The following is a 17,340-nucleotide window of genomic DNA, read 5'->3' as shown; positions in this document are numbered from 1 at the left end:
CAGAAAATATAATCCAGAGACGCAATCCGATGTTTAAGCATATAGAAGAGAGGACCTTTAAACAAAAAGTGCTGCTCAATATTAATTGTAATAATAATGGCCCCTTCTGGTCTTAAAATTTGCAAATCTATCTTATCCCTTACGCAGTCTGACATGTTAGTTTTGCTTTCCTGACTAGCGCTGCACATAGGAACACAGGCCCCGATCCTCAACAGCATTTAGGCACCTAACTCCCAAGAATTTGGGCCATAAGAAATTGTCTTAATGGATCAGATTACAGTGGTGCCCAACCCTATTACACAGGAGGGCCACATGAACCAAACAGTGGGGGGCAAGCAGATTCTACACATTTTAATAAGATTTAAAGTCACCTGTATTGCTTTATATTTTAAGTTCAGCTTGTTTCATGTGTCTTTGGGTTGTTTCTATGTACAGGATTGTCTATTTACACACTTGTGCAAACTAAAATGATGTAAACATAGCGTCTAAACACTAATGAATTGGCCCCTAGGTGTTGGACCTAGGGATGCTGCTGCTGCACCCCCTGGCTTGAAGTGGTTTCCATCCTGTACAGGGCTTACTGTTTGGTTCAATGGCTTCCAGCAGCCCCACTATAAAAATTGTTCCAGCGCCCCTGAATTGGCCGTCAGTAGATTGTGTTGAAGTGGGCTGCAGACCTTACAAAATGCTCTAGTTGTCCATATATGGACTGCAGGCCATAGGCTGGGCACCCCGGGATCAGAACAATGGGAGATAGAGTCCTGCCAGACACCTCGGCTCTTTGAGGGGAATTGCCATACAAGACACCCAAACAATAACTCCCCTAAGGCCACAGGGCAAAGAGACATTTTTGATTTTCAGCCAAAAGTTTTAGGCTGAAATTTCTGCGGTTTAATATTTTCTTTAAAAAAAACACAAATTTGCTGTGTAAAAACTCCCCTGTTTTGTGACAAGCACCAGTATTTCCATGGTTCAGGTCTGAATTTGCCAACTTTCCATTTCCCTGGGGAGAAGTTGTCATTCAGCTCTTCACAGTAACACCAGAAAGGTTTCAGAGTAGCAGCCGTGTTAGTCTGTATCCGCAAAAAGAAGAACAGGAGGACTTGTGGCACCTTAGAGACTAACAAATTTATTAGAGCATAAGCTTTCGTGGACTACAGCCCACTTCTTCGGATGCAGAAGTGGGCTGTAGTCCACGAAAGCTTATGCTCTAATAAATTTGTTAGTCTCTAAGGTGCCACAAGTCCTCCTGTTCTTCTAGTAACACCAGAGAATGTTTCACTGGCAGTTACTGACCTTAGAACACAGAATCATGCGTGAACTGTTCAAATCCTTTGTCAACAATTAACTTCACCTGCCACTGAGCTGCCCATTCCCACAACTTTCAGCTAGGTCCCTCTGAAGTTTTCACTCTCATTCCCCAGCCTGGACTCACCAAAGCAATTCCATGTCATCTGCAAACTTTGCCACCTCCCAGCCGGTTAGGCAGACTCACTTTAGCTCCTCTAGAGCTAATGTGTAAAACTTGGTGTTTAGACATTGCGGCACTGGCAGTGGCTCTGGTTAGCCGCATGAGCTCAGACTCAGGGGTCGTGCAGGCCTGGAGACCGCCAGCTAGTTTGAGCTGCCACGGGTGCAGCAATGTCCACATGACTACGTGTAGCATGCTAGCTTGAGTGAACGCTCTGAGCGGCCGTACAGACACACCCACAGGTGCTGTAACAACGGGCTGCTTGGATGTTGTCTTGGTTCAACAGAGACCTAGCACTGAAAATATAATCCAGGGACGCAATCCGATGTTTAAGCATTTAGAAGAGAGGGCCTTTAAACAAAAAGTGCTGCTAATTATTAATTGTAATAATAATGGTTCCTTCTGGCCTTAAAATCTGCAAATCTATCTTATCCCTTACGCAGTCTGACATGTTAGTTTTGCTTTCCTGACTAGCGCTGCACATAGGAACACAGGCCCCGATCCTCAACAGTATTTAATTGTCTTAATGGATCAGATTACAGTGGTGCCCAACCCTATTACACAGGAGAGCCACATAAACCAAACAGTGGGGGGCAAGCAGATTCTACACATTTTAATAAGATTTAAAGTCACCTGTATTGCTTTATATTTTAAGTTCAGCTTGTTTCATGTGTCTTTGGGTTGTTTCTATGTACAGGATTGTCTATTTACACACATGTGTAAACTAAAATGATGTAAACATAGCGCCTAAACACTAATGAATTGGCCCCTAGGTTCTGGACCTAGGGGATTTCAGCAGCCCCACTATAAAAATTGTTCCAGCGCCCCTGAATTGGCCGTCAGTAGATTGTGTTGAAGTGGGCTTCAAACCTTAGAAAATGCTCTGGTGATCCATATATGGACTGCAGGCCATAGTCTGGGCACCCCAGGATCCGAACAATGGGAGATACAGTCCTGCCAGACACCCCAGCTCTTTAAGGAGAATTGCCACATGAGACACCCAAACAATAATTCCCCTAAGGCCACAGGGAATCATTTCCAAAGAGACATTTCTGGTTTTCAGCCAAAAGTTTTAGGCTGAACTTTTCTGGGGTTTAATATTTTCTTAGAAAACAAAAACAAATTTGCTGTGTAAAAACTCCCCTGTTTTGTGACTAACACCAGTATTTCCATGGTTCAGGTCTGAATTTGCCAACTTTCCATTTCCCTGGGGAGAAGTTGTCATTCAGCTCTTCACAGTAACACCAGAGAATGTTTCACTGGCAGTTACTGACCTTAGAACACAGAATCATACGTGAGCTGTTCAAATTCTTTGTCAACAATTAACTTCACCTGCCATTGAGCTGCCCATTCCCACAACTTTCAGCTAGGTCCCTCTGAAGTTTTCACTCTCATTTCCCAGCCTGGACTCACCAAAACAATTCCATGCCATCTGCAAACGTTGCCACCTCACTGCTCGCTCCCCGTACCAGATCATTAATAAATATTTGACTGTTTATTCTACTCTTTGGCCCAGATGCTCAAAGGTAGGTAGGCTCCTAACTTCGTTGAAATCAAGGGATGTTAGGGGTCTGGACATCTCTGAGGATCTGGGCACTTGTTTTCTGTGGCGTAACCTGTTTCTCATTTATGGCAGCATTTTGCCTCATATTCAATGACTACCTAACTTCCTTAATAGCCTCATGTGAGGGACTTTGTCAAAGAAAGTCCAAGTATACTATGTCAGATGGTTCCCCCCATATTCACTCTTTTGTCAACAAAATGAAAGAATTATAGTAGATAAATGAGGAATGATTTTCCATAGTAGAATCACAAGTCGTTAGTCCCTATCATGACATGCTCATCCTGGTATTTTTAAATTCCATTTCATCATCACTACTAGAGAGACACACACATTATCGCTTATATAGGGTGTGATATGCCCCAGCCATGCCCTTCATCCCATTACTCTATGCATCACTCTATGCTATTTCAGCCCTTTCTGAACCCCTGAGTCTGCCAGTGCCCCTCAACCCTGATCTTCAGCAATTTTTTGCCACTCCAATCCCAAGTTTTTAGACATCTCTGAAGAAAAGAAAAAAGTATCCATTGCATTCTATCTGGAAACTGCTTATAAAGTTTCTATCTCTGGGCTCTCAAAAAACCAGTGTTAGGAATGACTCAATTCTAATTTTCTCCGCAATTACAAAATAATTAAATAACTGTAACAGAAAATGCATTTTCAATAAACTTCTCCACATTTACTCCTGACTGGAAGTAATTATTGCTAGGGGGAGGTTCAGATTTATGGAATGCATAAAACAGGGGAAAGGGATGGAGAGCAGCATCAACGCTTCAAAGAACTTGAACAAAGTTAGAAGCCGACAGATTGGCATCCCACTATCTACTGCTCCCATGTGACCTAAAGGGCATTTTAATGATGCCCTTTGTGCCAGACGTGAGATTGACAGCTCTAAGGGATTCTGTCTCCAAATGCCTGCAGACCAAATAAATACGCCCTGCCTCTAATTACACTTTTTGACTCCGAGAAAGAGAGATGTCTCTCTTGCAACAGGCAGCTTTAATATTACAGGACAAAGACTAATGTGAGTAAACAAAATGTTTTCTTTTCTTCAGCTACCTGGTAAATACACCCAGATCCATTCTTTTCACTGAGAAACAGGGTGGTTGTTTTTTCTGTTCTGAAAATGGTGACTCTTTTACCACCAAAATGTTGTCTTGATTATCTCTCATTGTATTATGTGCAGTAAAATGGGATAAAAAGCCTAAACTACCCTGAATGCGGCATGTGATTTTTTGGGGGGGGAGTGTCATATATGGGGCTAGAGACCCTCAGCTGTTGTCGATTCTCATAGTACCATCGACCGCAATAGAGCTGTAATGATTTATACCAACTAAGGATCTGGCCCAATGTGCTTCAGTGAACTAAGTTATTGTATACGCTCCTCAAATGAAAAAAAAAAGGAAAAGGTAAGATAAAAATACCCCTTGTTTGCCAGGAATCAAGTTGCAAGGGATTTTTTTTTTTTTTGTAAATGCAGTTCATGCTTTTGAACAACAAATGTTTTCATTTTAAACTTCTTTGAGCAGGTTTTCTGCTGGTGAAATATTCTAGATTGGCAGCCCTAGAGAGAGATGGTGTCTCTCTGTAGAAAGAACGTTCTGTACAGAACGGGCAGCACTGGCTTCCCCCAACACACTAGTCTCTGCTAGGGTTCAGGGTGGATACACAGAGATAATGGAACGAAAATAAAAAGCTCGTGTATATTTCAGATTTTCTCATTAGCTTGAAGTGGAAGAACAAGCACATTTGGACCCACTTGGATTCCAAGTAACCGTCTCCCTGGACGCTGTCTGACCAACACTCCCTGCTACTGGGGCATCTCATTGTGGAGTTCTAGGTGGCTATCGGGTGTGTATTCACTATGAAGCTGCTTAATGTTTCTGCTTTCAAAATATCTTCTGAGAAAGAAAGCACTGTCTCCACGCACTCTGGGTACACGAGCGAGATTAACAGAGCTTCAAAGTATGTCTACACTGCAGAAAGGAAAAATAACCCATGGCAGAGAGTCTTAGAGGCCAGGTCAATTGATTCTGCCTTGTGTGGCTTGCGCTACAGGGCCAAAAACAGGTGAGGTGGGAGGGTGATATTGCCATAGTGAACGTGAGAGAGAGGAGAGAGAGAGAGATGTTTTAGTCGTATCACTGTTCAGTAGACTGGTTTTCTCTTGAATGGTGATCTTTTCCAAACCCACTTGTGTTGCTTCTGATTCCTCGCTGAGTTATGCCAGTTCCATGCTAGTGCCAGGGGCCAGAACGGGTGTGAGGGCTTCTTTCATCCATGGTTTAACTACAGCCTCCCTTTGTTGAACTCTGCAGTTCATTCATACCTCCTTTAGTTATGTGAACACCCCCTTTGTGAATATTAACTTAGTTATCTCCAAAAGAATTGTCTTTGTTGAATTTACTCTGGGACTTTATTCCAAAAGTGAGGTTTTGGCTGACTTGTCATAAATATATCGTGGTTCCTAACCGATGATTTAATTATGGAAGGGTGCTAGTGCTGCAATATAAGGCTGGTTTTCAAACACCTCATCCACCTTTCTGCTCTATATCAGGTTGTTGCAGAGTTCAGAGAATCATAGAACCATAGGGTTAGAAGGGACCACATGGGTCATGTTCTAGTCTACCCCCCAGCCAAAATGCAGTGTTTGTTGTGTCTGACCCACCCAAGATCGATGGCTATCCAGCCTCCTTTTGAAAACCTCCAGTGAAGGACCTTCCACAACCTCCCTTGGCAGGTCTGTTCCATTGCCCAACTGTTCTGACAGTTAGGAAGCTTTTCCTGAGGTTTAATCTAAATTGGCTGTGCTGTAGTTTGAACCCACTGCTACTTGTCCTGCCCTCTGTGGCAAGAGAGAAAAACTTTTCTCCAATTTTTTTATGGCAGTGTTTCAAGTAGTTGAAGATGGCTATCATGTCCCTCCTTAATCTCCTCTTTTCCAAACTAAACATACCCAGTTCCTTCAGCCTTTGCTCGCATTCCATCCCTTTGATCACCTTTGTCACTCCTCTCCGGATCCTTCCTAGTGTCTCTACTTCCTTTCAAATGATGCCTAGCCATATAATACCATGAAGCTATATTTGCAAATGCCAGGGATGCAAACTTTGAAAATTCTGAAGTGATCTTTCTATTTTATTTTATAATCTCTTTTCTTTAAAAGGAGTAAAAATCTTGGCAATTAAACAGACTCACATGAAATGAGTTTAAGTTTGCAAATGTCACACAGCCGGACCAGCATAACTTGGCTTTTGTATCTTGGCTTTCTACTGTATTTCACAATGGTGGTATCCACCTCCCAGTCCCATGCAGTTAATCTTTAATCATACGCTTTACCTTGGCTGTGTTTCTTTCTTCTACCCCAACAGCATCGATCGCACCTGGAATATATGGCGCATGGCAATCATACTGGAGTGTCCATGTTCATCCTTCTCGGATTCAAAGGCAGTCGATCGCTGCAAGCTGTCCTCTTTGGGATGTTTTTGCTTATCTACAGCATGAGCCTAGCGGGGAATCTCAGCATGATCTCTTTGATCAGGATCGAGACGCGGCTACACACCCCCATGTATTTTTTCCTCAGCAACTTGTCCCTTGTAGACCTCACTTACTCTTCCATTATTGCCCCTAAGGCACTGGTGAACTTCTTAGCAGAGAGTAAAGTCATTTCCTTTGCTGGGTGTGCCACACAATTTTTTTTCCACTCCTTCTCTGTGAACTCTGAGGGTTTACTTCTGGCTGTGATGGCATATGATCGCTTCATAGCTATATGCAAGCCGCTGATGTACACGCTCATTATGTCCAGGAAAGTCTGTGTCCAGTTGGTAGTGGCATCATACATTTATGCCTCCATTAATGCCATTGTGCATACAGGCTCTTTGTTCAGCCTGTCCTTCTGTGGCCCCAATATCATTGATCACTTTTTCTGTGACATCCCCCCACTCCAGAAACTCTCCTGCTCTGACACTCGCGTGGGTGACACAGTGCATTTCCTCTTTGCTGCTGTAGCTGCACTAAGTACTATCCTGGTCATCCTCATTTCCTATGTTTCTATCATGGTGGCCATCTTGCGGATCCGCTCCAATGAGGGCAGACGCAAAGCCTTCTCCACCTGCACCTCCCACCTGATGGCTGTGTCCATACTGTATGGGGCTCTGTTCTTTATGTACTTACGACCCACATCCAGCAACTCATCAGAGTACGACAAAGTGGTGTCCATGTTCTATACCCTTGTGATCCCCATGTTGAACCCCCGATCTACAGCCTGAGGAACAAGGAGGTGAAAGACGCCTTGAGGAAGACAATATACCAGAAAATTATTCCTCACTGAATCTAACTAAGAGGATGAGTTTCATCATTTAATAATAAACAGAAGCGAGAGGAGCTGGCCTGAAAATGGAATTTCTCTCCTATGGAAAATGTTGAGATTTCAAAAAAAATAATCATCCTAACTCAGGACAAAAAGTTAAAATCTCAAAATACTTTGTGGGAGGGAAATTCTGAAAAATTCCATTTTGGGAAACCCAAAATGGAGTTTTTTGGCTGACTGGCCACCCGCCCAGAAGGCTCTTCCCAATTTCATTTCCTCTCTGTTGGTAGAACACGAGATTGGCACGGTCTTTCCAAGAAGGTAGCTGAGTCCTGTCCTTTCAACTTCTCCAATGGAAAAAAAAATCAGCAAAAATAAAAATTTCCTCCCTAAAATTTTGTGAGAAAGGTATGTTCTACCAGAAGATCATCCCAATGGAAAATTCCCAACTGGCTCTAGTGATGAGGGAAAAGTGAGATCTTGCTGCTGTTACCCCTGTCACTGGGCCTTGCATGGTGAGAAAGAAGGCAGGAGCAACATAAGAGGGAAATGCCTTTTTTTTTAGGTACATCAGAAGCAGGAAGCCTGACAAAGAATGGGTGGGGGGCACTAGATGATCGAGGTGCTAAAGGAGCCCTCAAAGAAGACAAGGCCATTGCAGAGAAGCTAAATGAATTCTTTGCATTGGTCTTGACTGCAGAGGATATGAGAGAGATTCCCACACCTGAACCATTCTTTTTTGGTGACGGATCTGAGGAACTGTCCCAGACTGAGGAGTCATACAACTAGCCACACAAAATCATGGGGTCTAGATTAGCTGTTACCACTCATGAGAGAGATCTTGGAGTCATTGTGGACAGTTCTCTGAAAACATCCACTCTGGCTGCAGTAGCAGTCAAAAAGCTAACAGATAAGATAAGATGATAAGAACCATTAGGAAAAGGATAAATAATAAGACAGTAAATATCATAAGGCCATTATATAAATCCATGGTACACTCACATCTAGAATACTGCATGCAGTTTTGGTCTGCCCATCTCAAAAATATATATTAGCAGTGGAAAAGATACAGGGAAGGGTGACAACAATGATCAGGTTATGGAACAGCTTCCATATGAGGAAAGATTAAAAGGACCGGGACAGTTCAGTTCGGAAAAGAGACAACTATGGGGGAATATGATCGAGGTCACTAAAATCATTAACGATGTGGAGAAAGTGAATAAAGCAGTGTTATTTACCCCAGGAAATGCTATTTCCCCCTTCACAAAAGACAAGAATCAGAGATCAGCCAAAGAAATTAATAGGAAGCAGCTAATGACTCCTGCCATGTTTACCGGCAGGTTACTTCTACTAGAGATATTTTGTTGCCTTCATGCTAGTTTCCTAACAGTCCAGCTTAATCAATGTATCTATTACATCATCCCAAGAACACAGTGTAAACTAGACCGTATTTAATCTCACTTTCTATGTCATATACAGTAGCCATAAATAGTTATGGATCAACCCTCCCATCCTTCACATTGCAACAGGACTAAGAAATGGTGCCCAAATCCTTGCCTCCAGCCCAAATTTATGGTGTGTCTATACTTAAACTATTACCACCGCACAAGGTGCTGCATCTGTAGCACTTCAGTGTAGATGCTCACGACAGGGATAGGAGGGGTACTCCCATCTGTGTAGTTAATCCGCCTTCCTGAGAGGCGGTAGCTAGGTTGACAGAAGGATTCTTCCATGGACCTAGCACTGTGTATGCCATGGGGTTATGTTGGCATAGCTATGTCTCTCAGAGGGTGTGTGTGGATTTTTCACTCTCCAGAGAGACGTAGCTACACTGACAGTTTTCAGTGCAGAACAGCCCTTATACAGGTAGGAATAGAATGAACGGATATGAAATAGTTAAAAAGGAAATCTCTAGTGAGGGTGGGGCAGTTGTCAGGTGCTGTTTGTGAGGCTCCGGCTGACATAGCCATGGGCCCGGCAGAAGGGCCTTCCTGATCTCCCCAGGGGTTCTTAAGCCTTAGGTGAGACACTCGTGCACCTAGACTGGTTTACTGTCAGAAAATCCTTTTGCTCCCATGCTGTGCTGTGTTTTTGTTGTTAAGATGAAACACAGGTTTTGGGGTTCTTTTTAAGAAAGCTGGTCACTGTGTTAATTACTCATCACAGCTCCTGAAGGGAAGACTTGCAGGCCCCATGCCCAGATGGACCCGATCAGAAGCCACTGTAGATACACAGGAGCTGATAATCTAAGAGTGGGAGAATTCGGGGATTTCTTCCCAGGACAGGCAAAGGCAAGAGCCCAAACACGTGAGGGAGTGCACAAAATATTGTGAATACATGGAATAGCCAGTTCCAAAGAACACTGTGATGGCCACCAAGTGGAAGATGCAGGTGGAGAAGGCTTTGCACCAGTCCTCCATGGATTTGGCCAAAGAGGGTTCAAAGAGGCAGCTAGACCTTTAACTCTTGACATGTTTCATGTTGGCTACATTGCATTAGCCCAGAACGGCCTCACCGCAGAGGCAACTGTGATAAAGCAGTGGGGAAAATAATGTGCATAAGACTCCTGTGACATTCTCGGAGATCCTTCAGTGGATGAAATGTGCCAGACAAGTACATGGAAACCATAGCTATCAGTATCAAAATGGATCTTACCTAAGGGACAGATCAGCATTGAAGTTTATCCATCTTCCCATCACATGACATTTTAAAGCATCACTTTGAATAGTTTCCAAGGTATAAACAGAGGAACTATTAATGGCACAGATACCACCCCAAAATGGGACATGTAATGTCATGTTACCGAGAGAGGAAATGTCATTTTGCTGCATTTACTGGCCCAAGCTGAATTTAGCTCTTCAGATATTTGTGCAAGATGGGTAAATAAAAATCATTTGGAAAATGGACAAGCTCAGAGAATTCCCTCTCCTCACCCCCTTTAAAGGCTTGATTTGCACCAGTGAAATCAGTGGGAGTTGTGCATTTGGCTTTTAAGGCACACTGGGTCCAGCCCTAAATCATTACCACATGTTACAGGTTCGACTGAATTCAATAATGCCAAATGGCTAGGCTTAATCAACTTTTATGAATAAAATATTCTTAGTAACAGGTAAATGCAGCATAACAGAGAAAGGAAGACTACATATATTACCAACACATCTGGATGGTAACAATGCAGAGGTCAGACTGCCTTAAAATCTGAGCTTCACTCTGCCTCTATCTACACTAGAGTTGAGGGGTTTTTTATCTCTTATCTTTGACATGTTTTTGAATGTTTTTGCTGGGCTGGCACAGACTGGAAAGTAAACAGGACAACATGTATAACTAGTTTATTATCTCTGTTTTGACCATTATATTTGAGAAGTTGGCAAAACCTTCGAAGCATCCTCTACCAGTAAAAACTTGTTATAAAGCATATGTTAGTGAGGCGTTAGCAAAATTATTTGTCTTGTCCTTGTTCTCTGAGATTACAATAGTTCACATCTCCTCTTGGTTAAATAGCATAACATAAGTAAAAATAATTTTGGAAGATCTTAAGATGAATACAATTCATACTTGTATAAACATACCTACTATTATAGATAATATTGTATATGAGATTGGCTAACACTATAAAACTTTTAGGTAGGTAGGTAGATAGATAGATAAGACAGAAGGTTGCAGAAGCCAAGCATAGGAGAATACCTAAAGGCTGTCAGGTTGAATGTGTTTCTCTAGCCATGTTGAATTCTCCTGCTGTATACAGAGCAAGTTCATGCACAGGTTACATCATCTACCAACAGTACAGTTTCAGCATGAATATAAAACATTCTAAATACAATGTACTGTATCTATTCACTACTTTCTTACTGTGGTTACATCACATCTCCTTTTTAATTGCACGTATAGCTGCAACAACAAACAAATTCCATGATTTAATTAATGTACTTTGCCTGTGTGAGTTGAATGCATCTATTTTCTATTAGTTAGCAAAAGGCAATTTGCATTGCTGGTTCATGAGTCTGTTTGTTTGACAGGTTTTCCTAATATATTTCTGTGTTCTAAGAGCCAGCTGCACAAACCTTGACAAAGTCCCCCATTTCTTCTCTGATAACTATTCCTGATGCATTTAGTGATGTAAGAACTAGGAAAATCTACCTTCCTTTATTCCTTTTCATGGAAGGTGCACACATTGATTATTCACAGAAATCAAGCTAACAATACAGAGAAATCATTCCCCGCCTTTTCTTCCCTCTATTGAATTAAAGCCAGACCCAGTTTTTACATTTACCGAGAAAAAACCTTCCTCTCTCTCATCCTCCTAAAGGCCTCTTTGACCTCTTTATTCCTCAGGCTGTAGATCAGGGGGTTCAGCATGGGGATCACAAGGGTATAAAACACAGAGATGATTTTGTCCTGATCCATGGAAGACTTTGAACTGGGCCGTAAATACATGAAAGAGCCCGTTCCGTAGAAGATGGTGACAGCCATCAGGTGGGAGACGCAGGTGGAGAAAGCTTTGCGTTGGTCCTTAGCAGAGTTGATCCTTAGGATAGTGACCATGATGTATATATAGGAGATGAGGATAATCAGGATGGTAGTTGTTACTAGCATCGTCGCACAGGTGAAATGAACAATGTCTGTGATGTGGGTGTCAGAGCAGGACAGCTTCACAATGGGGGGCACATCACAGAAGAAATGATTGATATAGGCATCACAGAATGACAAATGGAATATAAATGCAGTTTGAACCATTGAATTCAGACAGCTCATGAAATATGACCCCAGCACCAGCAGCACGCAGAACCGCTTGGACATGATGACGGTGTAGAGCAATGGGCTGCAGATGGCCGTGAAGCGGTCATACGCCATCACACTCAACAGCCAGCATTCACAAGAGATGGCGATGGAGAAGAAGAAAAACTGCACAGTGCATCCAGTGACTGAAATGACCTTTCTCCTTGCTACAAAGGTCATCAGCGTGCTGGGAATTATGATGGTGGAGTAGCTGACATCTAAGAGGGCCAGGTTGCTGATGAAAAAGTACATGGGGGTGTGAAGTCGGGAGTCAGTCCTGATTAAGGTGACCAAGGTGAGGTTCCCCATTAGGATCAGCAAGTAGATCAACAGAAACACTACAAAGAGGGTGACCTGCAGCTTCAGGTTGTCTGTGAATCCCAACAAGATGAACTCAGTCACCAGAGTGCGATTTCTCTCTCCCATTTATCCCAGATGCACTGTCCTCGGCAGGTGAGAAAAGTGAGGTGTACACTGAAAGAGGAGACAAAGAAGGGCTGAGTGCAAACCCCTTGGTGTAATTCTGTCACTTTCAATAAAGCATAAACTGTAGTCAGTGCATAGGTCTGAAGATATTATAACTATCAAATATACCCTCTGCTTCTCTGGGTCCCTGTAGTGACTAGACCATATCGAGATTTAAGAGTCTGCTACTGGCTTCAGGCTACACAGTTGGGTCTTTGAGTTCTGGCAGTAGACGCTCATACTCTTAAAGTCAGAGCCGTAGTTCAATCCCTGTTGCCAACAATAAGTAACAGCCAACACGGATTTGTCAAGAAGAAATCATGCCAACTCAACCTAATGTCCTTCTTTGACAGTGTAACCAGCCTAGAAGATGAGGTGAAGCAGTAGATACGATATAGATTTTAGTAAGGCTTTAGACACAGTCGCACATAACATTTTCATAAGCAAACTAGTACGTCTGTCAAACAATTAACAATATAATTGTGAGATATAAAAATAATTGCAGATTTAACAATAATAGAACACTGTTTATTTAAATATTTTTGGATGTTTTCAACAATATATTGATTCCAGTTACAATACAGAACACAAATTGTACAGTGCTCACTTTGTGTTATTGTTTTATTACAAATATTTGCACTGTAAAAAAGATAATAGTATTTTTCAATTCACCTCATACTGCAATCTCTTAATTGTGAAAGTGCAATTTACAAATGTAAGATTATTTTCACATAACTGCACTCAAAAACAAAACAGTGTAAAACTTCAGAGCCTACAAGTCCACTCAGTTCTACTTCTTGTTCAGCCAATCACTAAGACAAACAAGTTCGTTTATATTTACAGGCGATAATGCTGCCCACTTCTTATTTACAATGTCACCTGAAAGTGAGAAGAGGCATTTGCATGGCACTGTTGTAGCCAGTGTTGAAAAGTATTTACATCCAGATATGCTAAACATTTGTATGCCCCTTCATGCTTCGACCAACCTTCCAGGTTAGGTTAGTTATGAGGAGGAAACTCTCTAACTCTAAGGATAGGTAAGTATTGGAATAAGCTTCCAAGGTTATAGAAAACCCAGAATCTGAGACCATAATCCACATCAATGAGCTTTACCATTGACCAATAGGAATCTTTGCGTAACAAGCTTCTACTCAGTGTGAGAAAGGATATGACACATGGGCACTCATACATTTCTTACTACAGAGCCCATTCGCAGCTCCCCATCAAGTGGCAGAGTTGTATGCCTGCACAATGCACCAAACATACTTATTTCCAGATCCCTACACTGGTCTCACAGTGTTTGCCAGGTGCATGCACCAAGCATGCATCTTTTCTGCTCCCAACTATGATCCCAGACCTGTGTTCTGTGCCACGCACTGACCACACCTGGTCTGTGCACCATGCCACACACTGAACGTGCCCTGAATGTGCCTGTAGGATTGCAACGCAGCCCTTGTTGGACTTGTGCCATGCAGATCACATTCCCATCCCCAGCTTCCAGTCCTTGTCCCAGCACGGTGTGCATGTGCCATTCATCGAGCAAGCCCATTCACGGTTCCTTAGTCTGCTCTCATTGATGTATTCTCAGCTCCCAGCTACAATCCCAGAGCTATGTACTGTACCATGCACCGAGCACGCCCGTTCTCAGCTCCTCACCCTGTCCCGTGTGCCCGTGCTATGCGTTGAGCACATTTGTTCCTCGTGGCTGGCACAGACCCGGTTCATCATATCTAGTGCTGCCAGGCAGGCGTTCAGTGAGCCTATCCCAATAGATGGGTGATTTATCCTGGCTGGGATTCTTACACTGGCCTCTCCCGTGTCATTTTCTGTGTGGCAACTATTCCCTCCCATATCATCAAGGCTCTCCATCGCCATCCAGGCATCCGATCTCTGACCCAGCACTGCCCCCCAAACTGTCCCCCACCAAGACGTCGGCAGATAGCTCTAGGGCATTGTGGGGGGGGGGATGTTTGTGGAGGGCTGGACATCCTCTAAAGTGACTGTCCCGCTCATGCTTCCAAAGTTGCTTCCTTGTGGTCCCAAACACTGAGCAGAAAGGCACCTTGAGAGCACTAAGGCGGACAGCACACAAAATACTGGGGTAAAGGGTGGGGACACACGGTCCTTTCGTTCTAGGGACAGGACCTGGGCCCTTAAGTCACCAAGGGAGTACACTGCTTAGTGTGTGTCACTCACAAAGGGGCTGATCCCAGGACAGTCCAATGGTATATGGCATAGCAGTCAGATCCCTAGTTTTGTTCCCTACCTCTGTAGTTCTCAACAAGGAGTCCGGGGCCCCTGGGCGGGCCGTGAGCAGGTTTCAGGGTTTCCTCCAGGCATGGCTGGCATTAGACTCGCTAGGGCCCAGAGCAGAAAGCCAAAGCCCCACCGTACAGGATTGCAGCCCATGGCCCCCAGCCCCACTACCCGAGGCTGAAGCTAAAGCCTGAGCAACTTAGCTTCGCGGACCCCCTGTGGTATAGGGCCCCAGGCAATTTTATCCCCTAATGCCGGCCTTGCTTTTATATGCAGAAACACAGTTGTTGTGGCACAGCTGGGCCCTGGAGTTTTTATAGCATGTTGGGGGTGGGATGACTCAGAAAGAGAAAGGCTGAGAACCCCTGTCCTGGCTTCTCAGGAATCTCTTAACCAAATTACCCCCAAATAGCACCGCCAGCTCTACTCCAAACTGCCTTGCAGCATATCACGTTTGAAATCAATTTACCTATATATGTCGATTTTAGTACTCTGAAAATTATAAGCAGCTAATTTTAAGAAGGGCTGCATGGCTGGATCCTCGGAACAAAATGATCCCAAATGTATCTCTCAGATCCCATCCCTGGCTCGGTTAGAACATGTCACTTTAAAGTCAATCCCCTGATGCCGACACATTTTGGAGCATCTCGAAAAATCAGCCCCTAAACCAGGAGCTTTGCTCTCAGGGCAAAAGTTCCAAAAGAAACCTCTGCAGAATGTAACTCACGTCCACACACAGGTTAAGGAAGCTGCCAGGGCCAGGACTGAAGCTCACAGTTCAAGAGTGATGCTAAGACTCGATGAGCACAGACTGTCACCTCGAGCCAGCCTTGGGATGCCCACAATGCACATGAAGCCCGGGAGTCAGCTTTGAGCCCAAGTCCCCTTCAGTCCACACTCAAAGCAGTCTGACTTGGGTTAGCAAGCACTCAGAACCGTGGGGCTGTACCTCGAGAATTCCAAGCACAAGCGACTATCCATTTGGACCTTACCCTTGGCTTCCAGGAGGCAGCGCAATTTTCAAGACATCCCAAGCAAGCACGCTGATTGTAAAGCACTTACAGAAACCAGCTGTTCAACAGTAGACAAGTCCCATCATTAAGTATACCAGAGCTACCACTCCCCTATCGTAAGTCAGGCCCTCAACTAGAGCAAATGGGCATTGATTTCAGAGAAGTTACAGCCATTGAGAACATGGCCTTTTTGTAACATCAACTTCCACTGCCCTTTTTTTCATACATTACTCTTACCTAAGCAATCACTTGTGTTTCCCAGATTACTTGAGGCATCAGCATGACTTTCCTCAGCATTGTGTTACTGTGCAAAAGGAACACAATAATAGATGGACTCTTCAGACAGTCCCTTCTCCAGGTGAATTGGCTCCAAATCAGAACTATTTCCACTTGCAAAAAAAAAAAAAAGTCAAAAGAGAATATTTATGCCAGCTCCATCAGAACCAGAGTGATGAAACCCACCGGCAGCAGGCAGATGTCTGTCATTGTTGACCCCGCCAAAAGAATTGTATTTGGAGACCGCTGGGTTTGTTTATATATTAGTTTTAGTGGCATTTGCAGATGTAATCCCTGGGTGGTCCCCAGAGGTCTGCACATCAGGCTAAGAACTGATGGGATCATTAAAATGTCTTTCAAGTCCTCTGGGGATAACTGCACATGGACATGTTGTCTTCAAAACTTGGGCTCACTTCATGAGCTCACTTCATTCCCTGTTCTTAGTTTCAAAGGAAATTGGCCCATTTTCCTCAGCCAGGAAGCTGAAGGATCCCTCACCAGCAAAACCCATCTCATTGTAGATGCAAAGAGCAACATACTGTATCCTTCTAGGTAACAAATGTTGTATCCTTCTAGGTAATAAATGTGGTTCCCCATGTTAATCCTCTTGGTAAATATACCTGATGCAGCCTCCTGGGACCCGCCTTTGGTACATGTCACACAAGATACCTGCTTCAAAGCTGGTCAGTATGTGCAACTTCCTACAAGAGGCAGCAGCGAATGGGTAAAAAAAAGCCAGACATCTGGCTTACCTCTCAGCCAGATCACCTGGGACCTATTGTGGTTACAGCTCGCCTCCAAAAACATCCAAGCTCTGAGGTCCCAATTCAACTACCACAGTCCGGGAGCAGTCTTTGGCTCCCTCCCTGCATCTCACCGAATCTGGACTGTTACTGGGTATTTAGCTTCATGGGATGTGGGCCCACTCATATAGGACCCCCAATTTCAGGGTACAAGACCACAGAAAGTTGGGAGTGGAACCAAAGGACAGAGTGTTAATTTACGGACACTCCTCTAGAACAAACAAACCATTCTATTTCCAGGGCCTCGGATGGATCGGTCAAGATTCACAACATTTATGAGGCTGCTAATGGGTTGGGAGAGTATTGGTGTGAATGTTTGTGGGAGGATTGGGCACTTTTTATTAACCTAACAGTGTTTGTAAATGTGGGATGGACGGATGTTCCTCCTCTGCGGTGGGAACCTGGGATGGAGG

At 43.7% G+C, this 17,340-nt stretch overlaps 2 protein-coding genes across 2 annotated transcripts; one reads left to right on the top strand and one right to left on the bottom strand.

Moving 5' to 3' along the window:
- Positions 1-6,398: 6,398 nt before the first annotated feature.
- On the top strand, positions 6,399-7,359 carry LOC135982799 (olfactory receptor 5AP2-like). Its single transcript, XM_065590992.1, is given in 2 exon segments — positions 6,399-7,280; positions 7,283-7,359. Coding segments are annotated over 2 exon segments (936 nt in total). The 5' UTR covers positions 6,399-6,421.
- Positions 7,360-11,604: 4,245 nt separating this feature from the next.
- Positions 11,605-12,837, bottom strand: LOC103307387 (olfactory receptor 5AR1-like). The gene has a single exon (XM_008178121.3). The coding sequence runs from the start codon at positions 12,538-12,540 to the stop codon at positions 11,605-11,607; it is 936 nt and encodes a 311-aa protein (XP_008176343.2). The 5' UTR covers positions 12,541-12,837.
- Positions 12,838-17,340: the final 4,503 nt, after the last annotated feature.

The sequence above is a fragment of the Chrysemys picta genome, chromosome 4 (genome assembly GCF_011386835.1).
Source record: "Chrysemys picta bellii isolate R12L10 chromosome 4, ASM1138683v2, whole genome shotgun sequence".
Lineage (NCBI taxonomy): Eukaryota > Metazoa > Chordata > Testudines > Emydidae > Chrysemys > Chrysemys picta.
The sequence above is the reverse complement of the archived record's forward strand: the minus strand, read 5'-3'. Positions and strand labels throughout refer to the sequence as shown.